Consider the following 24,313-nt stretch of genomic DNA (forward strand, 5'->3'; position numbering starts at 1 on the left):
ACCATCACACAACGTCTGAGTATGGTTTCTTTTTTTTTTTCACTATTAATACCAGTTTGATCACCACTACACACTGGACATACAAAGTGACCTCCCCCCGAGCCTACACATTACCATCATCTTATTATTTTCATTTTGGGTTCACCATAGACAGCCTCATATTAAAAAAAGTATTGGCTTCACATTAAACATTTATAAATACTAACCTGATTACATTTTAATTTTCATATAGATGGCACTAATCTCCTACAGGAAAGAGAAAGGCAAAGGTAACTCCTAAATTCACAATCACACACAGGGAAGGGTGTCCTGACACGACTGCGTAATTCCTATTGGCTTCTAATTTGCAAATACCATCAGGAAGCTTTCTCGTGAGTGAGAGGAAGAGAGAATCATGTTGATATCCTTAAACGAAGAAAAAGTTAAATTAAATGTTGTTAGTAGGTACAGGTCTTTCATAAGCCAAAGAAAAATATTTTCCAAAAAGCAGCCTGGAGCAGATAGTGAGTTGGCTTCCCTTGTGTTCTAGTTTATGCCAGACACCAAATAACACCGGTTCCATTACCATCGTTGATTTAGAAGCCCCCAGCACCAATTGCAGTATGTTTTGAAGGCAAATTAGTAGTTTTAGAATGTACTATATTAGCCATTTACCCCAAAGATAATTTGATAACGCTTCTCTTGTTCATCACTGAGAACAAAAGCACAACTCTTATATGGAGAAGATACTCGTGACTGATCCCTGGTCATTTTAAAATCCAAATTCACATTACCCAATGTAATTCGTATACCAAATGTATTCTTAACACACATTTATACCTAGAGAACCGAATTCTTACCTATTACCCTTCCTAGAAAGAGCGACTTGGGAGAATTGAAGAATGTGTCGGAGGAACTTGGCAGATGGTAACTCACAGAAGGATAATGGTCGAGCTGTAGGAAGAAAACAAGGGACACTTTTAGGAGCATGTCATGATCCTGCACTGGACTCAAATCTTCCCTGGGGTGGTGACATCACTCTTTAAGCCAAATATCTTATTTCATCTGCACTGACTCTGAAATATCAGCCTGAGAAAATGGAAGTCCATCTTCTTTGCTGGAGTTATTTGAAAAAAACTTGAGCTTGGTAAGTGAAGACCCTTTGCGAATTGTTCTCCAGCTGATGCACATTTTCTGTGGATAATTTATCTGCTGGATTAAGATACTTGCTCATTTTAATGGAGTGAAATCTGCTTGATCCAATCTCCAGCGTCAACTTCTGAGATAGAAAATGCCACATCTACAGCAATGAATTTTCTTAAGAATCCTCTCACTGAACTATTTTTTTTTAGCACCTTTTAATGCTATCAGCTTACAGAGCAGTATTGATCACACACACACACAGACACAGACACAGACACACACACACACACACACACACACACACACACACACACACACACACTCACTCTCTCAAATGCTGAGGTTCAAGGTGATTTCTCCTTGCTACAGTACAGGCAGGGGGCTCTAGAGCCTGGGACGGACAAAGAACTAGCAGAGCTTGCTCTGGAGTGGAGGGGAGTTGGCAGTAGCTGGACGTAGTGAACAGATATGACTGCTGGGACAACGCACATTCCTGATCACATTTCCTGTGTACAAAGAGCAGACGGTTGTGTCACAGAATCACAGGCCTTGTCTTGGCCCTGACGTCCCTACATGGCTTTTCCTGCCTTGTATTCTTAGCTGTCTTTTCACAACTGATATAATTGTGTTTCCCCAACTGTGAGCTTTCCAGCCTTTTTTTGTGTCCATCGGTGCAAAACCTCTTTTGTAACCATTCATTTTTCTGAAGTGAGTTTCACACTTGCTAAGGTCAGCATAACCCACTGAGGGGCATAAGAAAACACACATCGCCCTCCCACACGACATTCCTGCGGGCACCCTGTCCGTTGCACATGGGAAGGAGACAGAACCAGTAGCAACTTGTTGAAGGTGGCAGCACAGGCTCAGCAACGAATACACCCCCCAGTCCTTGCTAATAACTGGGCCTGCTTAGGCAAAAACCTTCCAAAGAGCAAAGATGCAGGAAGCCAGCTGTGCTCTGGGGAGGAAGGAAAGGGTGGAAGAGTAGAACGCAGGAAGTGAGCGAATCTCACTCACCACATTGAGAACTAGCTACTTGGATGGATAATCTTTCGTTATTGATGACTGTCTACAGCTGAATCTTGAAACTGCTTACTAGAAACTTAGAGGTCATTGGACAGTCAGGGCCAAGAGTCCAAGAGTCATCACATCTCAGGAACTTTTGAGAATTTTGACCCAGCAGAACTGGTACTGTAAGTTTTTGTGCATGAGTAAGTAGGGTTACGAAAGTCCGAAAAAAGACTAAAACCAAACCAAAACTCCAACTATTAAAGTAAAACATTTGCATGTTTGACTATTACTTTAAAAAGTTTTCTATAACGTCAAATGCATCATTAGTAAAACACTTATCTTCGCCACAGAATCTTAAATATTTTATATCTCATAAAGTTGTTTCTTTGAAGCAAAGGCTACTCAGTTTCTGCGGCTAAATATTAGCTTTGGCGCCACCTGATGGCCCAATAGGTAACTGCCGTTGCCCGTCCACCCACTTTTGTTGTCAAAATGGCTAATTGCAAACTTCCAGCGTTGACCAGTAGCCTAATCTGGAAGGCCTCACATGATGATCTCCCCTAAATACTTTCTACAATTTAAGAACTAAATTTAAACAAAACTCTATTTTGTTAGAGACCTTTAAAAATGGATACAAACAACATATAGAAAAAAATACAGATTTGCAGAAAAAAACACCTAGAAATAATGTTGTTTTTATGTATATTCTTTAAATTTTTTTTTTTTTTTACAAAAAATGGGATGAAATCCAACTAACACGTTGTATTGTATTTTTTTACTTAACAGTTTATTACAAACCTCTCTCTCTGTGTCAATAGATATGCAACTAAATCATCATTTGTCATAGATGACTAGTTTTTTTGTTTTATGAATATATATGAGAGTACTTCAAAATATTCATGGAAAAATAGAATTAAAAGATTATATAAAAAGAGAATGACATCGTCAGGATGATGGAATAGCTGATCCCTGATGCTGCTCCCCACCACAACTGATCAACTTATAACTATTAAAATACAAAACAAAAGACTGACATCCTGAGATCGCTGGAGCTCAGGGAAGAGTAGGAGAGACCCACAGAGTTTGTGAAGGTGTAAAAGGTTGTGGTAAGACCCAACCTGACCATTTCAAGGCCTGGCTGCTTCGGAGGCTGATGTGGTCCAAGGCAAGGAGCAGCTGCCAGCACATGGAGCAGGTACCATCATTTGCATGAAGCTACTTGGAGTGTGCAGGGAGAAGGATGCATTGGAAGGCACCATCGCATCTTCCAGGCCAGCAAAGCCACTAGCAGGCTTCTCCTGGACCTGCATAAAAGCAAGGGACCACGGCTGACAAGAGGGAGGAAACACCTAGAGGTCAGTGAGTTTTTGTGAGGGACTTGTTCATGGCCTGCCTCACGGGAAATGTTTGCAGTGATGGGTGGAGGCTGACCCACCAGGGAAGCTTGGGGTGCAGGGTAGGCAGAAGATCTGCTGTCCGATTGTCATGAGTGCCACATAGTGGACATCTGTCAGGGCAATAGAACTGTAGGGGGTGCAGTCTTCAGGAACGACTCAGTCCTGGGCTGGAATTTCCACACAGCCCAGTTGTATCTATGGTGACCCAACAAGAATCAGATATGAATAAAGGCCCAATGGTTAAAATCTGATCTGCACAGAAAGCCTTTCCCTGTTTGAGACATAGAAGCAAAACAGCAATCTAGCTCAGGTACAGAGCTCCAGTTCTAGTCCCCACAGAAATCTTCCCCCAATTTGGGAATTAATCACAAGACATCAAATTAATTCCAGTGCAGAGTTTAACAGTGGTGGTAGCTATTTATCCGACACAGAACAGAAAACAAAACAAAACAAAAGAAACAAACCCATACACTAGAGACAAATCTCTGATGTTAACCAATAAAGATCAAACACCACCGAAGGACACCTATAAAACTTGGGAGAGGAAGTCTTTTCCTCAAATGTCCAGGTATCGCTGTAAAGACAAAAAGATAGAGAAAGAATAGAGAAATATGTTGCCACCAAATGAAACAAAAAAAGCACGAGCCATGGATGCAGAGGAACAGCAGGACTATCAAATGTCTGACAAAGAATTCAAAATAACCCTCTTAAGGATGTTCACGGAGTCTGAAGAAAATAGATAGAATATTAAATGATGTCTGAAAAACAATTCAGGAGGAAAACCAAATCTTGACAAAGGAATAGAATCAATTTAAAAAATAGAAATTCTAGAAATAAAAAATACATCATCTGAACTGAAAAACTCAATACAAATCTCCAGTAGCAGCCTTGATCAGAGGAAAGAATCAGTGAGCTCAAAGACAGAACGTGCAAAATTATGCAACCAGAGGAGCAAAAAGAAAACAAGAAAAAGAAAAAATGAAACAAATGCAGCAATTATGGGACTCCTTCAAATGAAATATAACTGGCAGACCCAAAGGAGAGGAACAGATGTAGAAAGCATATTTAAGGAAGTAATTAAAAATTTCTCAAGTATAGAGAATGTTGACAACATCCAGATACAGGAAGCTAAGAGGACACCAATCAAATTCAATCCAGAGAGGAACACCCCAAGGCACATAATAATCAAATTATTAAAAATCAAAGACAAAGAAAATACTGAAAGCAGCAAGAGAAAAGAAACACAGAACATTCAATGGAGCCCCAATACATCTCTCAGTGGATTTTTTGGTAGAAACCCTGCAGGCCAGAAAAGAAGGGACGATAACTTTAAAGTGCTGAAGGAAAAAAAAACCTATCAGCTAAGAAGTCTGTATCCAGCAAAATTGACATTCAGATATGAAGGAGAAATAAAGTCTTTCCCATACAAACAAAACCTAAGAGAATTCATCAAAACTAGACTTCCCTTACAAAAAATACTAAGGGAGTTCTTCAATCCAAAAGAAAATGAAGCTAAAGAGAAGCAAGAAAGCATTTGAAAATATATAACTCACTAGTAAAGTAAGTGCACAGGCAAGCTCAGAATACTCCAGTATTGTAAAGGTGGTGAATAAACCACTTATATTCTTAGTATGAAGACTAAAGGCCAAACCTAACCAGACAATAACAAATGCAAAAAACACATAAGAGATAAGCAATATTAAAAGATGTAATTCAGAACCACAAAACGTCAGAAAGTTGGGGGAGATGTCAAAGTGTAGAGTTGGCTTGGTTTTTTCTTTTCTCAGATATCAAGGTTAAGTTGTTAGTTTTTTAAAAAGTAATGAAATGGCAGTAACAAGCCTCTATATAATCAATAATACACTCTAAATGTAAATGGATTAAATTCCCCAATTAAAAGACACGGAGTGGCTGAATGGATTATAAAACAAGAAATAACAATATGCTGACTATAAGAAACTCACTTAACCTATAAAGACACACACTGGCTGAAAGTGAAGGGATGGAAAAAGATATTTCATGCAAATGGAAACCGAAAAAGAGCAGGAGTAGCTATACTTATATCAAATAAAATAGACTTCAAGCCAAGGAAAGTAAAAAAAGATAAGGCAGGTCATTATATAATGATAAAGGAATCAATTCAATAAGAGGATATAAAAATTCTAAATACATATGCACCCAACACCAGAGCACTCAGATATATAAAGCAACCACAATTAGACTTAATGGGAGAGATAGACTCCAATGCAATAATAGTTGGGGACTTTAATACCCCACTTTAGGCAAAGTACAGATCATCCAGACAGAAAATTAACCCATAAACAGAATTAATCTCTGCTACAGGCAGACTGTATCTAATGGAATTTTGTAGAACATTTTATCCAACAGCTGCAGAATACACATTCTTCTCAACAGCACATGTAACATACTCTAGAATGGACCATATGTTAAGTCACAAAACAAGTTCCAATAAATACAAAATGATTGAAATCATACCAACTATCTCGTCTAACCATAATGAAACAAAACTAGAAATCAACAACAAAATAGACACTGGAAACTGTACAAATACATGAAAATTATACAACATGCTCCTAAACAACAAATGAATCAAAGAAGAAACCAAAAAAGGAAATTAAAAAATTCCTGGAGACAAATGAAAATGAAAACACAACATACCAGAACCTGTGGGAAATAGCAAAAGCAGTTCTAAGAGGGAAGTTTATAGTAATAAATGCCTACATCAAAAAAGAAGAAAGACTCCAAATAAACAACCTAACATTACACCTCAAGGAACTTCAAAAACAAGAACACACCAAACCCCAAATCAGTAAAGGGAGAAAAATAACAAAGATCAGAGCAGAAATAAATGAATTAGAGATAAAAAAGTACAAAAGATTGATGAAACAAAGAGTTGGTTTTTTGAAAAGATAAAAAAAATCAATAAACCCTAGGTAAAGTAATGAAGAAAAAAGAGAGAAGACTCAAAGAAATAATATCAGAAATGAAAAAGGAGACTTTATAACTCATACTGCAGAAATACAAAGGATCTTACGAGACTATTACGAACAGCTATACGTGAACAAATTGGAAAACCTGGATAAATTCCTGGACATGTACAACTTACCAGGTTTGAATCACAAAGAACTAGAAAACCTAAACAGACTATACTGAGTAATGAGATTGAAGCAGTAATAATATGTCTCCCAACAAAGAAAACCCCAGGACCAGGTTTCACTGCTGAACTCTGCCAAACATTTAGAAAGGAACTAATACCAATTATTTCCAAAGTCTACCAAAGAATTGCAGAGGGGGGAATACTTCCAAACTCAATCCAAGAGGTCAGCATTACCCTCATACCCAAACCAGAAAAAGACACAGCAAAAAAAGAAAACTACAGACTAATATCCCTAATGAACACAGATGTGAAAATCTTCAACACAATACTATCCAATAGAATCCAAAACACATTAAAAAGATCATTTGCCATAATCAAGTGGGATTCATCCCAGGGATGCAAGGATGCTTCAATATACACAACTCAATAAACGTGATACATCCCATCAGCAGAACAAAGGAAAAATAAAAACCATGTGATCATTTCAGTACGTGCAGAAAAAGCACTTGATAAAATCCAACACTGCTTCATGATAAAACACTCAACAAATTAGGTATAGAAAAAGTGTACCTCAACACACTAAAGGCCACTATGACAAACCCACATCTAATATCATACTGAATGAAAAAAAAATTGGAGTCTTTTCCTCTAAGACCTGAAACAAGATAAGGATGCCCGCTTTCCTCACTCTTATTCAACATAGCACTGGAAATTCTAGCCAGCGCAATAAGGCAAGAGAAAGCAATAAAGTGCATCTAGGTGAGAAAACAGGAAGTCAAACCATGCCTATTTGCAGATGACATGATCATATACATAGAAAACCCTAAAGACTCCACTAAAAAATTACTAGAACTAATAAATGAATTTAGTATAGTGACAGTCTACAAAATCAACACATAAACTTCAATAGCATTCCTATATACCAATAATGAAATAGCTGAAGAAGAAATCAAGAAAGCAATCCCAGGGCCGACCCCATGGCGCACTCAGGAGAGTGAGGCGCTGGGAGTGCAGCGGCGCTCCCGCCGCGGGTTCAGATCCTATATAGGGATGGCCGGTGAGCTCACTGGCTGAGCGCAGTGTGGGCGACACCAAGCCAAGGGTTGTGATCCCCTTACCAGTCACAAAAAAAGACAAAAAAAAAAAAAAAAAAAAAAGAAAGCAATCCCATTCACAATACTTACCAAGTAAATGAAATACCTAGGGGTAAGTTTAGCCAAGGATTTGAAAGACCTTTACAATAAAAACTATAAAACATTGGTGAAGGAAATTGAAGAGGACAAATAAATGGAGAGATATCCCACATTTATGGGTCAGAAGAATTAAAATCATCAAAATGTCCATATTACATAAAGCAATCTACACATTCAATGCAATCCACATATTCAATGCAATCCTTACCAAAATGCCAACAGCATTCTTCACTGAAATAGAAAAAACGGTCTTAAAATTTGTATGGAACCTCAAAAGACCCCATATACCTGAAGCAATTTTGAACAAAAAGAACAAAGTTGGAGGCATCACACTTTCTGACTTCAAAATATACTATAAAGCTATAGTAACCAAAACCAGCATGGTACTGGCATAAAAACAGAAAAATAGGTCAATGGAACAGAATAAAGAGCCCAGATATAAACCCATGCACTTACAGCCAACTGATTTTCAACAAAGGTGCCAAGAATATACACTGGGAAAAGGACAGCCTCTCCAATAAATGGTGCTAGGAAAACTGGATATCCTCACACAAAAGGCTGCAACCAGACTCCTGTCTCTCACCATACACAAAAATCAACTCAACGTGGATTAAAGACCTAAATTTAAGACCTGAAACTATGAAACTACTAGAAGAAAACAGGGGAAATCCTACATGAAATGGGAATGGGTGGCACTTTTTTGAATGAGATCACAAAGTTATAGGCAACTAAAGCAAAAATAGACGAAAGGGACTACATCAAACTGAAAAGCTTCTTCACAGCAAGGGACACAATCCACAAAGTGAAGAGACAATCTATAGAATGGGAGAAAGTGTTTGCAAACTACACATCAGACAAGAGGCTGATATGCAGGAATGCAAACAACTGAACAGCAAAAACCAAATAACCCAATTACAAAATGTCAAAGAACCTGAACAGTCATTTCTCAAAAGAAGACTACAAATGGCCAGCAGCACATGAGAAAATGGTCAACACCATTAGTTATCAGTGAAATGTAAATTAAAACCACAATGAGATATCATCACACTCCAGTTAGAATGGCTATTATCAAAAAGACAGAAAAATCACAAATGCTGGCTCAGATGTGGAGAAAAAGGAACTCTCCTACATTGCTGTTGAGAGTGTAAATTGGTACAGCCACCGTGGAAAACAGTATGGAGGTTCCTCAGAGAACTAAAAATAGATCTACCTTACAACCCAGCTATTCCACTAAGAGGAAATGAAATTTATATACGGAAAAGACCCCTGCACTCCCATGTTCATTGCAACACTATTCACAAGAGCCAAGAGATGGAATCAACGTAAATGCCCATCAATAGATGAATGGATAAAAAAAACCATGGTATGTATACAGAATGGAATACTATTCATCTGTAAAAACAAATGAAACCCCATCATTTGCAGCAGCATGGACAAAACTAGAAACCATGATGTTAAGTGAAGTAAGTCAGGCACAGAAAGACAGATACCACACGATCTCACTTGTATGTGGAATATTAAGGAAAAAAAAAAGTGGTTGTCATAGAAGTAGAGAGTAGAATAATGGCCAGGAGGGGTATGGGGGAAAGGAGAAGTGGTGGACTAATGGGTACAGAACTCTGCTATCAACCCTAAGTAAATCATAGTGCAGTATATGCATGTACCGAAACAACACACTGTACTCCATGAAATGCACAAGTAAATGTTAAGAAAAAGGAAAGATAATGTGAATCTTTCCATGAACATTTTGAAATATCCCCATAGTACACAATCTTTCAAAAATTTGAAGTTTCTATGTTGAGACTTTTAGATTCCTTGTGTTTTGTCATTACCCTTCATCATAGTCAGTTCTCATATTTAACACCCCATGTTGACCTACTGTGTGGGTTGTCTCCTGCTTGAACTGAGGCTGCCCCACTCTTGCTGACACAGACAATTAAATACCCACCTGTGTTTGACAGCAGATGTGGTTCTGATGGTTTTTGCTGGTGGGAATCCATAACAGGAAAAACGAGAAAGCATATATTGAGCAACTACTGTGTACAAGGCTTTGTGCTGGGTTTTTCATATACAAGAGGGTCTTCAAAAAGTTCATGGAAAGATTCACATTATCTTTTAAGTCCATTTTCCCATGAACTTTTTGAAGTACTGTGATGGTTAATTTTAGGTGTTGTAGTGGATTGAATTATGTCCCCCTACAAACTCATTGAAGCTTGAATTGCATCCCCCAAGTTTTATGTATTAGAAACTTGGCCCCTACTCTGATTGTTAAGAGGGTGGGAAATCCTATTATGGTAATTGAAAGGTGGAGCCTTGGAGAGGTGATTGGATTGTAGGACCATGCAGTAGTGAAAGGATTAAAAATGGTGGTCAGGGGTGTGGTTCTGAGGGCTTTAAAAGAAGAGGAGAGCCCGTCTTTCTCTCTCTCTGCTCTCTCTGCTCTGCCATTTCACACTGTGAAACCCTGCCGTCACTGTCACCACCTCACTATACATGTTCCCTGGATCATGGACTTCCCAGCCTCTGAAACTGTAAGCAATACATTTTGTTTTCTTTATAAATCATCCAGTTTCAGGTATTTTGTTATAAGCAACAGAAATGGACCAATACAGGTGTCAACTTGCCTAGATTAAGGAATACATAAAAAGCTGTTAAAGCATTATTTATGGGTGTGTCCATGAGGGTGTTTCCGGAAGACATTAGCATGTGGACCTGAGTGGACTGGGTGGGAAAGATCTGCCCTCAGTATGGGTGGGAACCATCCAATCCGCTGGAGGTCTGGAGAGAACAAAAACAGAGGAAAAGTTGTGTCTTCCGCTCAGTCTGCTGGAACTGGGATACACTCTTTTCTCCTGTCCCTGGACATCTGAACTCAAGAACTCTTCAGCCCTCTTACACCAGCGGCACCCCTGGCTCTCAGGTCACGGCCTCAGACTGAGAATCACACCCTCGGCGTTCCTGGTTCTGAGGCTTCCAGACTTGGACTGAGCCGAGCTACTGGCATCCAGTGTGCAGACAGCTGTTGTGGGACTTCTCAGGTTTCACAATCATGTGAGCCAATTCCCCTAGTAAATCCCCTCCCATATATTCAAACATATTCTATTGGTTCTATCTCTGTGGAAAACCCTGACTAATAGAAGTACCCTCATATTATTTTATTTAATAGATATTAAATAGGTATTATCTTTACTTCTTTGACATTATAAGAAGTGTCCAAAGTCACAAAGTGACAAGTGGCAGAAGTGGTGTTCACCCCCAGCTACAGCTGACTACAATGACAAAATGGTCAGGTGCAATTCACAGCCTCCTGAATTAGCCCAGCAAGGGCAATTAGGAAAGGGAGATGATCGGCTACATTTTAACTATTTATATGTAGAACAGAAAATGCATTAAATCAGATAAGGCAAGAAAAGCTCAACCTGAAAAGCCAACGGAAATGACATATTCTATAATTTCACTTGTACTGCCAGGGGAATGCCTCTTCTCAAATGAACCCTGGTGCATTTGCCATGGTTAAGTGTATTAATTTCAAGGTAACTTCTGTGGGGTCCAAGTGAGTATTTTGCTGTACATTTAGCTGGTGGTCATTTCACTGGCAGTTAATCGGCGATACGAGATCATCGTGTAATAGAGGCTCATTAAAATTAAAGACTGTGACTCCATGTGCCCCAGGACAACCTTAAGGGAACACTCATTTGTTCAACGTTTACCATTAAGCCATTAAAAGCAGACTGCTTCCGGCTGGGCCTCCTGTCTGACACACTGAGGTCAAAGCTTTAATGGCCCTTCAGGTATTGTTTTGCAAATTCTGTTCATTTCCATTTTTAAGCCAGTTTGCATTGGCAGAGTTTGAGGAGATTTCATCAGTCTGTTTATGTTTGGGCGATGAAATGGAGAAGAAACACCTGAACAGTGTGGATTATTTGGGGCCAATGGAGGGGCCGGGCCCCACCTTCTGAATGGAAGGACACGGTGCCAGGGCAGGCCCGCTTCTGCTGTGGCGGAGTATTTGCAGGGCTCTAGACATAGGCCCGAGATTTCTTGCTGCCTTTTCTAATCCCTGATTTTGGGTAATTCCTGGAATTAGCTCAGAGATATTGAATTTAGAACATACCATCTTGATGAATATTTTATTCCAAGTTGCAGCTACACATGAGCAGAGGCCACTGCTGATAGACGTAGGTGTGAGAAACAATAATTATCGGCTCACCTCGCATCCCTCATCCATGTCTACCCGTCCCTTCCAAACCCGAAACGCCTACAGACTTCGAAGAAGAGATAGTTGGAAGAGCAGAGACCACGCCTTTCTCTCGCATCTTAGTCTTCATTCTATCTGGGGGTCTGTAGACAGGGGTACCAAGCCTATGGCCATTCACAAGTGAGGATGGGAAAGAGCAGAATTTGAGCCTGGAATCAAGGATCAATTCATCCAAGTGTTTTCTGCCTCTTCCTGATGCCTGGATCACTTCGTTCTCATTAGTGGGGAGGAGACAGAATAAAAGTAGATGACAGCGGGATATAGAAAGTAAACTGGGGGTCTGCCACCAGATACAGTGTTGCAGCCCTGTCCCTCCCCTCCCCTGGTGAGACTGTAACTCCATGAAGACAAGGACCATGCCCCAGTTACCTCCCCTGCCCCAGGAGCTGGCACAGAGCCTCGTACAACGCCTTGCAGGTGGGAGCTGGGGGCTCGCTGCAAACCCTAATCACCTGATCGTGAGAATGTGAAAAGGAGAAAAAAGTGGTTGGTCTCAATACATGTTTCTTCTCATTACTGCACCCTTCTCCAGCAAAGGTGGTTTGACAGGACCTCGTTCCCCTTCTTTGGCAGCATGGGCAGGACTTTGTGTCTTCTTGCTTTCCTTCTAAGGGTCACTAAGGGGGCTCTTGCAAACCAGCTCCTAGATTTCCAGCGTAAGACAGGAGGGTGGTCAGGGCCGGGGGTGAGAGCCGGGCAGGGAGATGTCCTGGCTGTGCCGCTGAGCAGAGGCCTCCTTGGACTTCAGTTTCCTCATTTGTGAAATGAAGAGGTCAATCAGATAACATTCAAAGTTTCTTTGAAAATGTTTTGGTACTGTGGACCTAAGGAGTAGTATTTTCCCAGGTCCCTGGGGCTTTGAGCAGAATTTTCTGCTAAGACCAGCTCTAGGCAATCACTGCAAGGTGTCCTGTCAGGACACTGTTCTGCTGCAGACAATCTCAGCGATGGATCGAGGGTGGGAAGCAGCGTCACCCGTCCTAGAAGGGCATAGTTTTTACTTTCAATTTTGAGACCCAGACCACACTACAAGGTCTTTTTTTGCCATATGTACCTAAACATCTCAGTAAATTTGGCTCCCAACATTCAGCCTTAAGGAGATGCTTATAGAAAGGCCAGGCTCGGTCAGGGATTTTCAAGCAGGGAGGGGCCTTGGGGACAACTAGGTTATCACCTTTTTTTCACAAATGTAGAAGAGGTATCAGACTCCCAGGGAGAGTTAGTGATCTTCCCAGGTTCCCAGACTGGAAGTGGTAGCATCGGCTTTGAACCAATATTAAACTCACCAGGAGTGCTTTTTTCCAGAAACGCGTAAGGCTCGAGAAGGAAAGGATTTAGGAGACAGGTCTTTCTTTGCTGCACATGTGCATGATTTTTCTTTCTGAGATGTTAAGGAGGTTGCACTTATGGCTCAATAAGCAACTTTAAATGAGAGGGATTATAAGTACTTATTACTATTGTCATTATGCCATCATTATTATGGTAATGTAATCAGTAAAATATATCTGCCTCTTAAGGTCTAGTGCAATTGAAATCCTGCCATATTGATGCAATTAAAAGAATTAGTGAACCCATTAGGTGATTTATGTTTTACATAAAAACTTTCTCAAAATAGGAGAAAGAAAAAAAAATTAGCCTTCACTAAGGCTATGTTGATCTACTTTTTCTAGTCTAATACTCCACCTACTGGAAAAACACTGAATACTATTTAAAGCATAAGATGTTTTAAAAATAACAAAAGAACTGTTTTTGTATCAATAAATCTGTATAATTTTCATAAACATCAATGAATGGGAAGAGAAACTCTCATTTTACAGCTGATATAGCTTTTCTCTAATATCATTAATTTCAAAGATATTTATAGCATGAATGGCCCAAGAACCATATAATTGTTTCAAAGAATCTTGTCAGAAAAATTTAGTGCTTTTAGATTTGTGTCTTTTACTTGCAAATGAAAATTAAAATTATTATAAAGCATTATAAAACAATGTCTGAACCGGTATCTAGTAATTATGTCTCAAATGTCCTTCTTAGAGATCTAGCATAAGAATAGTTCATGGTTTTTATACACTTTTATATTTAAAATCACTTTAATAACCATCAACTTTAATCATTGAATATAGTGAGTACTTCAGATAGTAATTTAAACAATTAATTAATTTTATACGGCATATTTGCCCTAAGAGCTCAAGGCAAAACACATTTTCATAACTTGTAAAATGAGTTTCCAGGAGGAAAGAAAAACAAATAAATCTGTGGGAAAAGGAAGGAAGAAAACAAAGAGGAATAAAAAATAAAATTAGGAAGAGTTGCTTTGGAAAACAGATATTGACAAATGTAATGTTGCTAAAATTGAGTAATGTTATGGCTACATTTTTCATTAATTAAATGAAAAGGATGCAAAATTTGGATGAGAATGATTATGAGAAACAATGTAGATGTGACAAATATGACTGAGAACTTTCTTATTTTACTCTTTATTCGCCTCTGTAATCTTGATTTGTTGAGCACGTGTTTTCAGGGGTTGTTTAAATTTTGTTCCTGGTGAATTCTTGGGTGAGTCATATGGGGAAGTTTTAATAAGGTCATCCATAAAAATGACACTGTGAATAGGGACACTATTTTAGCCTGGTGTTGCTGATGTCACATCGTTTATCTGCTGAGGTAGGGACTGGTCAGTGTTGAAGCGGGTGGCTACTCTGATGGCCAGATTCGTAAGTCAGAGCCCTCACTGTGACTGGTCTAGTAACAATGACTTTATCTGAAGATGAGCCCCTCACAGAAGTATATGATCAGTCAAATCTGGGGAAGTGAGCAGGTTGTGGCATCAGCTGGGGGCATCTGCTGTGAGCACTCCTGAGAAGGTTGCACCTGTCCAGCATGCACCCATCCTGTAGGCACCCAGGGCATGGGGACATGACTGTCATTGGGTAACTTGACTGCTGAGGGGGTGCGGGGTCCTTGGGGGTGAAGGAGACGTTAGCATAAGATTCTGATTATCCCTCTGGCTGTATCTCTTTCTAGTCAGTCACTTTTCAGTAAACCACAGGACTCCTAATACCTGTTCACACTGTGCAAGGACTTTCATGCCACCTTGTGAAGTGGGACTGGAGTCAAGCTGATGATGTGCATAAAGAGATGTTCCCAGCTGGGCTGAAGGCTCTTAGCTTGTTGCAGGTAATAGTGGGGGGACCTGGAGATGAGTGAGGAAGGAGGTAGGGAACCCAGGAGGAGGAATCAGAGAGAAAGCAGAAAGCCCAGCGCAGCGTGGGTGAAAGGCTCTGAGACGCGGCCTATAGAGGAGTGGGTAAAAAACTACCAAAGCTCAGGTAGGCGTCCCTGATTTGTAATACTCTGCATATTGTCACACATGAATGTGTAGGGAATATAATGTGTTCTGAGGACTGGGGAGTTTTGCATTGGGGACTCTCCTAAATCTTGCCCTCTGGTCTTGATTGTATCCTTTATAATAAAACTTAATCATAAGTATAGTGCTTTTCTGAGTTCTGCAAGTCTTTCTAGCAAATTTTTGAGCCTGAAGTGGTAGTGGGAACTCCTGAATTTGTAGATAGCTGGGCATAGGGGAGAGTGACCTTGAGGTCCCTGAGCTTGGAGCTGGTGTCTGAAGTGAGCACAGTCTTGAGAAGGACTGTGCCCTTAAGCTGTGGAGTTTGGCCTAATTCTGGTGGTTGGTTCTAGAAGTCTTTGCAGAGGGTGAGCTAATAATAGAACAATAGTTAAAAAATAAATGTGAAAAGATGAGAAGCAGTGGCTGAAACAAATAAGGTGAAATTTAACAGGATGTTCACAGAACTGGGTTTAGGTTCAAAACAAGCATGGTGTGTTGTCAGGGTCATGGCAAGGAAGAGACAGCTCGCCCAAACATTGCTAAGTAGAAGAGTGACGAAGGGAGGCTCTATCAATATCTGCAGGGCAAGGGTAAGGAAACCTCTGACAGATGCTAGCACCCAACAACTAGCCTTGGCGAGAGGGCATTATCACCCCTAGGCTGAAAGAGAAGAGAGGAGGCTATGATGGTGGGGACAGGGAGGAGGGGCTGGTGGAGTGGTGGCTGTGGGCAGAGGGACAGGACCATGGTCAGGTGGAAAGGAAGCAGGATACAAGGGGCAACAACACAGAGCCTGACCTCTTACCTCTGACCTCCATTGTCCTGGCAGTGCCAGACAGGATGAACCCAACCGGAAGCCAGTGGCCAAGGAGCCCAAGGTGTCAGCCTCTGGAGACAGAGAGGAGTGAGGGGCCAGCGTGGAATGACCGGCACTCACTGGCTGGGGAAAAATGTGCTGTAGTCATATATGGGTTTGCTTATTCATTCAGTACTTTTTTATTAAGTGCCTATAACATGCCTTGCACTGCTCCAGATGCTTGGGATGAATGGTGAAGAAGTACTAAAAATCCTTGCCCTCATGTTGCTTCCTGTCTGGTACGGGGAGACACAGAAAAAAAAGTAAATGATCTAATCTGTTGGAAGGTGATAAATACTGTCTTTCCGGTCCAATTAGAGCAAAGTCGGGGGATCTGGTGTGAGGAGGAGAGTGGGACTGAAATCTTGAATAAGGTGGTCAGGGTAGCCTTGCTGGGAAGAGGAGACTCGAGCCAAGACTTGGAGGATGTGAGGAGTTAGCCCTGCAGACACCCAGGGGAAGAACACGTGGGTGGAGAGACAGGCCAGTGCCAGTTCCCCTGAGATGTGAGACCTTCTGGCACAAGGCCAGTGAGGCTAAAGAGGAGTCAACCGGGAAAAGAGCCACATGAGGTGGGGTCAGAGGGTGGGTGCTAGTGGTGCTAGCTCATGGGGGCCTCGCCAGCCTCTGCAGAGACTCTTCTTCAGAGAAGTGAGGACCATTAGAGGGTTTGAGCAGAGGAGTCATGTGAACTGACTTGCATCTTAAGCGATGGAGTGGTTGAGGTGCAGAGACGGGCCTGTAAGGGCTGGAGAGGAAGTGAGGAGCCTGGTGGGGAGACCACCCAGACGTGATAGAGGCAGAGGCCCACGCACAGCTGTGGAAGTGGCGAGACTGGTCAGAATTTGGATAGTTTCAGGATAGAGCCATCATGATTTTCTGACAGACTGGATGTGATTTGTGAGAGTGAGTGAGTGATATTCCAGTGAGATCTCCGGGTTCTGGGTCTGAGCAACTGGAAGGACGGAGTGGCCATCAAGTGAAACCGGAAAGGCTACAAGTGGGGCAGAGTATGGGGCGGGGGCAGATCTGGAGGTCAGACTTGGAGATCTTGCATTTGAAATGTTTATTAGACATCCAGTAGGCAGTTTGGTGTATAAGTCTGGAGTTCATGGAGAGTTTGGGGTTGAGATAATAATTGGGGCATATAGGTCAAATTTAAGACCGTAACACTGGATGAGATTACCAAGGGAGTGAATAAAAACAGAAGAGAGAAAAGGACTGAAGGCTGAGCCTGGATGTGTGCTGACTGAAGGGGGTTAGGAAGAAGAGGAGCAGGAGGAGACTGGGCAGAAGGGCCAGCGAGGTGGACGGAGAACAAGACGTGGTGGTGCCCTGAGAGCCTTGGGTCACTTGTATCAAATATTGCCTTTAAGTGAAGTAATAAGAGAAATGAAAATGAGCCCTTGCATTTAGTAGTGAGGAGGTCATTGATCCTGATGACAGCAGCTTTAGGTGAGTGATGGCCAGACAGCCAACTGGGAGTGGGTATAAGAGAAAATGTCAAAGAAAATCTTCACAGCACATGTATCCAGCAAAGGACTAGATAAAGAACTCTGATAACTTTACATAAGAAGGCAAAAAATCCAGTAACAAAAAGGACCAAAGACTTGAACAGACATTTCATGAAAGAAGATTTACTAATGGCCAATAAGCACGTGAAAAGTTGCTCAACATCACTAGTCATCAGGGAAATGAAAATGAAAACCAAAATAAGATACCACTATCCACGCACTTGAATGGTCATCATTTAAAAGGCTGACAGTATCAAGTGTTCATATATATATAGAGCAACAGGAATTCTCTTGCTTTGCTGGAGGGAACATAAAATAAAAAAATAGTTTTTTATGACGTTAAAGATACACTTACCATACAATCCATCAATTCCTGTCCTAGATATTTACTCAAAAGAAATAAAAAATATGTCCACATTATACTGATGTATGCAAATGTTCATAACAGGTTTATTTATAGAATTTCCAAATTGGAAATGACCCATATACCTTTCAAAAAGATAAATGAATAAACAGATGGTGGTATTTTCATAAATGTGATAACTACCCAGCAATTAAAAAACAACTGCAGATACAACAAGGGTGAATCTCAGACTCATTATGCAGAATCAGAGAAGCCAGATAGAAGATTACATACTCCATATTTCTACTTGTATGAAGTCATAGAACATGTAAAAGTAATCTGTGGTTTTACAGAAGTAGAAATTTGATCAGTGGTGGCTTGGGGGCAATTGTTGGTGGGAATTGATGGGAAAGGGGCCCAAGGAACCTTCTGGGGCATTGGAAAATATTCTGTATTGTGACTGTGGTGGTGGCTGCATGGTGTGTATGTCTGTCAAAACTCATCAATCTGTACACCTAAAGTGTGTATATTTCATTGCATGCAATTTACACTTCACTAAAGTTGATTGAAAAAGAGAATGGGAGAAGCTCACCCAAAACAGCAAGCATAGATAAATATTTCCAGGAGTTTTATTGCAAAGAAAAACAGAGAAATGGGGAAAGTGTGGGGAAAAAAAGAAAAGAAAGAAAAAGAAAAAGAAAACTTTGTTTTAAGGTGAGAGAAATATCCGCATATTTGCTGAGGGGAATGGTCAAGCAGAGAATGAAGACAGAGAACCGATATGAGGATGTCCTTGAGTGGGCAAGATGGGTTTAGCTAAAATCTGAGGGGCTGGTTTGAAGTGGGACTCTGAAGCAAACTTCATTTTCCTTTGTGTTCTTTCCAGAACTTTCTACAATAAATATATTTAATTTTATAATTAGAAAACACAATAAATGGTATTTAAAAAAGAAGAATAGCATGTTCCCCACACCTGGTGATGTAAGCAGGGACTGGTCAGGGGTTGGACTTGTGGCCAATAAGGACCATTCTGATTTTAAAATTATTTTGAGTACATATGATAACTAAAGTTTGCAATTTACATTGTAGTTTTTAAGTAAGAACTTGAAGAGGTATGTGACAATCATCTTTGTTCTTGTATCCAGGGAAGAAGGTAGAAAAAGACATGATCATATTCAGATATGGGACAACTGAGGCACAAAGAGGTTTGTGTCTAATCTGATTCCGCGGAATCAGCAGTAAATATTCAATTTAATAAACGAGATACCAAGCTAAGTGTGGTTCCCGGCTCCCTGTGAGTCTAGAACTCCCCTTTGCTGTAGCCTAATCTTGTGTTTGCTATTTTTGAAGAAATGAAACTGCTTTTTATTATTGTCATTCCCCTAACTTAGGGACCTAATGGTTTTCCTAGGTAAACGGCACTCATTGATCGATAAGTCTTTGCCAGATGACGTTATAAAATACCGAGAGAAAATTTAAATGCAGTATGTCTAATCAGACTAAAGTTAAGGTTGTTACAGTTCTAAACCTGTTTCATGAAACAGCATATTCTAGGAGCCTAGGTTTATAGGTTTACTCAAATTGTGATTGTGGAATGATTCTCATACATGGGGTGTTTAAATAAAGCAACCCCGGGTGCTTTTACTTTATTGATCTTCTTAATGCACTGGCTTCAGTATTTAAATAAGTTTGAGTTTGTTTCTTTAATGGTCTTTCAATAAAACTTAAGTTGACCCAGTTCCTTTTGTAATCATGACTGTAATGACAGAAACAGACTTATAATAAAAATGAACTCATTTTATGTGGTTGAAAAGATTATATTTCTATTGATTTTAACTGTAGCATAGTTAAAGTCCTTGACACTAAAAAAAAAAAAAAATCAGAAAACATATCCTTTTTAGTATAGTGGCTCTGTTGATATTACTTTGCCAGTAGGTTTTGGCAGCAATAACAATATTCAGCAGGGAATCTAAAAATTGGCATTATCAGAGGATTGATAATCATGTCTTTCAAATTCTGTTCCAGGTGAAAGAGCAGAAAGGTGTATCAGGAAAATCGTTGTATATAGAGGAACTTCCTAATGTGGGATGAATGCCATGGGTCTGAAAGCTTCATTTGATGACCAGGTCACTTCTGCTGGCTTATAGAAAGCAACAGAGCTCAGTTCCCTGGTAACACTAAAGCTTTTCCGTGCTATGTTTGGAGCCCATTCCAAGAAGTAGAATGTGTGGAGAGGTGGGAGCATTTAGTAGAGGTGGTGAGAATGGGAAATAGAAAAGACCAGGAGAAGTGATGAAAGACAGAGGAAGAGCATTCACTTCTCTCGTGACCCAGCCCTGCATGAATGTGCACTGTGTGCACTGAGAGAGAGAGAGAGAGAGAGAGAAAGCAAGAGAGAGAGAGTGTGTGTGTGTGGGTGTGTGTGGGTTATAGCCATAACAAAATGGGCTGAGATTGCTTCTCAGCCTGGAAGACTAATAGCTTTGGCTTTGAACTTGGATCATGTGTTCAGATCTACTCCAGGAAAGGCTTGGGTGAGTCTGTAGATCTTGAACCTCATGGTGACCCGAGACCCACTCTGTACCTTGCCCTAATCCCAGCTCTCCTCTAAGTAATCTTCTAAAGAAGGTCAAGTTCCTGACATTCTGCTTGGGGTTCCCTTGGAAATCTTGAGAATAAAGAATAAGCTGCTGAAAGGATTTGTGAGGAGAAAAAGTGCAGAGAATTTTCCAGGAGTAGAAAAAGATTTGGTCCACTTCGTCCTCTTCCTCAACATTACCAGCATCTAACATTTCTTGAAGGTCAACTCCAGGTCAGATCCCACCTTAGGTACTTTACACATGGTATTTCAATTAATCTGCACACAACTCTGTGGGCACGTACTCTTATTTGCCCCATTTTACAGTTGAGGAAACTGAGGCACAGAGATCAAGTTATAGGGTCTAAGAGGACACATGCCTGCTGGGTAGGTAGCCCAGAGGTCTGTGGGCTTGCAGAGGCCAAGCTCCTCCGCTGTATCAGCCTGGACCCTGCGCCATCGCAGAGCTGGGCTGGCATGATACCTGCAGCAAATGCACGGGCAAGTCCTGGGAATGAGAGGAGAGCAGGGCACCCCAGCATCGTCTCTGGATTACATCCTCCCCTCCCCCACTTTTGTTGCATTTCCATTTATGCATCTTCTGATCGGTATGATGCAGGTCCCCCTTTGCATCCATCTCCGGTAGTAGGACAGGTTTTCAGAGATGGCCTGGATGTTGGAGGCTGCAGAAACCTGTGAGCTTCTTCACTGCTCCCACCACCGTGCATTGTGGTGTCCGGCTGTCAGGGTTACACACACAAGCACAAGCAGAAGCTGTGGGGTGGACAGTTTCAGATCCCAGTGCCATTTTCATGGGGGGCCAGGAATCAGGCGGGTGGAGTGGGCTGATTTCCACTGTTTGCTCTCACAGTTTGACTTCTGCTGGGCCCCGGGTGACATCAGCAGGGATGCGGGAGTAGATTGGCAGCCACTGATTCAATCGGTTTATTCATTCTCCTACTTTCTCTTCCTTTTTGGTGTCCTTTCTTCATCTTTTCTTTTGAACTACCAGCCCATACCCTCTCTTCTACCCACAAATAGGTTTTTTATTACCACTCCCTCCAACATTGTGATTATAATCTCATCTCAAAGACATTAGAGTAGAGGTCATTCTTTTGGTTTGCGAAGTTATGAGGGGGAAGAATCTAAATCAAATATGCTCAGAAAGCAGAAGGAATCTGCTCACTCTCCTACGGGTTGAGCTCATGGTGTGTGCCCAGAATCCATTACTTATAAGCTGGATCCATTTATTTATTCAGTCACTCAGCAAACATTTCTTGAGGCTCTCCCGGGTGCCAGGGCTCAGGACAGAGCAGTGAGATGTACAAGTGTGAGAAGAATCCCTGGGCTGCAGCCTTTGAACGTGACAGCACGCTTCCATTTACAGAAGCAATACCAAGTTCCACTGTCGTCATGGTATTTCACATTAGATGCACATAACCGGGGCAATAGCCAGAACTCTGGATTCGATGAGCATTTGTAGAAAACCACACCTAAGCTGGTTTCACAAGGTCGTTTGCTCCTGCCCATTCTCACTGGTGGTCGCTGATGACCACTAGAGGGCATCTTAACACTAGCTCAGGACCCGCTCCAGGACACTGTCCATCAAAATCCTCAGACTCCATCCCAGTGCTGACATCTCGCTGCCCTGAGCAGAAGGGCAGCATGCAACCCTTCCGAACCTCAGACCGCCTGTCGAGGTACATTGACTTTAAGAAAGAAGAAAAATTTCTGTGAGAGAGGAAACTGCTTTCAGTTACCTGTGCGTAAGAAACAACTCGCTCGGCCTATTGTACTAAAAAATAGCTTTGAGAGTTCCCGTCTTTGAGAGTGATCTTAGCGCACTGCAGAAGGATATAACAATAGAACGCCTCACAGATTGAACTTTGGTTTTCATGCCAGACAAAATAGAAATCCAGGAACCTTATCCTCTTTCTTGAGAGATGATTTCTGTACTTAATGTGCATGGGGAAAAATAATGAACTCCCTAAGCTTGGGCTTATAAGCTTTGGTTTATTCTGGAGAAGGAGAGACAGAGCTGACATCTCACACCCTAAACTGGAGCAGAAATTGCATTGCAACTGCTTTCCAACGGAGCCAAAAGAAATGTAAAGCGAAGTAAACACATTTTTCTGGAGCGTAGAAATGGAGGTCCTGCCTAGCCCTGGAGTGCAAAATTCATTTGCAGATGAAATTGCTTTAGAAAAGAAATGAAAAACTTGGGAGTGTTGACATATTCATTATGAATCTTTTTCTGTTTCAGATTAGATGGGTTAGAACTTTTTAAAAAATGTTTTTCTGTATAATTTTTTATGAATTAAAGAAGGGCAGATATTGAATTCCTGCAGCAAAAAATAAGTAAGATAATGTGGTCCTCCTGGCCCCCATGAAAACCTTTAAGGAACAGCTCGACTGTTTTTGTGAGTCTTCTCTGATCTATTCCTCCCTCCCTGAGATGATTCATTCCCCGCTTTTCTGTGCTTCCATAAGCACAAACTTATACTTTGACCAGCACTTAGTTCGTCTCTGTCGGCTGATGCTCTCTTCTGCTGGGCTGGGCTCATAAAGGCAACGGCCACCCTCCACGCTGTGACTATATTAGGTGCTGAAGACATGCTTCGTAGGTTGAACTGCAAATCCACGGAAAGGAACCTTAGTCCCAAAGACCCTGTTGATAATGACCCTGACAGCTGATCTCTTATTTTTTGCTTTTAAGAAATATGAGGAAATTGGGGAGGAAAAAAGGGCACTGTCATTTCATTGGGTCATAGACTATGCTAGATGTTGTTTCCTGTGTATTTTTGTTTAATACACACAAACCCCATTAAAATAGGTGGGCTTATTTCTATTTTACAGTTAAGAAAACAGAGATTTCAGTAACTTGCTAGAGAACACAGAGCTATTAAGTGAAGGAGCCTGTCTGTAAGGATGCCTTTTTTTATACATTAGAAACACCCTCTGAATTCAGCAATCACAATCCATGGGGTCTCTGCTTAGACTGAGATCATCCTCAAGGGGAAATCTCATTTTTTGTGCTATGGTCTTATTACCAGCTCCAACTCCTAATGCTGTCTTCTGCTATCTCCCTTTCTATCATTTACATGTTGATAGGGAGACCAACTTGTTAAAGTCTCTTCTAGAGGACAATTAGGTGGAACAGGTTTCTACTGTTTAAAAAAATGCATATCAAGGGTGTATACAACTTTTCTCCCCTCCCAGAATATGAAAGTCACCCCCCGACCCCACCAACTCATTATCTACCCGAACTTCTTCCATAAAGTGGATACTCAGCGCATATTTATTCCACCCAAATTTATTCTGAATGAAGTTGAATTAATTTTAATTGCATTCCACACTGGTAAGTGGCCTTGTTGGTATGGAAAGGTATTGGCCACCACCTGATTTATCCAAGTCCCACCCCGGGGTGGGCTGGGTGGTGGAAGGGGTAAGAGATAACGTCAATTAGATGTCATCATGTTAAATTTCTAGTGATCCTCATATGGTTGTAAGCAGAAGGAAAATGCATTGTTATCAGAACAGTCTTGAACCATCTTGAGAACTTCTTGCCACCCGG

General features: G+C 41.0%; 1 protein-coding gene across 1 annotated transcript in view; it reads right to left on the reverse strand.

Annotated features, from left to right (window-relative positions):
- CNTNAP2 (contactin associated protein 2) overlaps positions 1-24,313 on the reverse strand; it is a 1,419,793-nt gene that overhangs the window by 112,401 nt on the left and 1,283,079 nt on the right. The window contains exon 21 of the mRNA XM_063100985.1: positions 840-933. Within this exon, the coding sequence (XP_062957055.1) occupies positions 840-933 (94 nt within the window). The remainder of the gene's footprint in view (positions 1-839; positions 934-24,313) is intronic.

Source organism: Cynocephalus volans, chromosome 6 (assembly GCF_027409185.1).
Source record: "Cynocephalus volans isolate mCynVol1 chromosome 6, mCynVol1.pri, whole genome shotgun sequence".
NCBI lineage: Eukaryota > Metazoa > Chordata > Mammalia > Dermoptera > Cynocephalidae > Cynocephalus > Cynocephalus volans.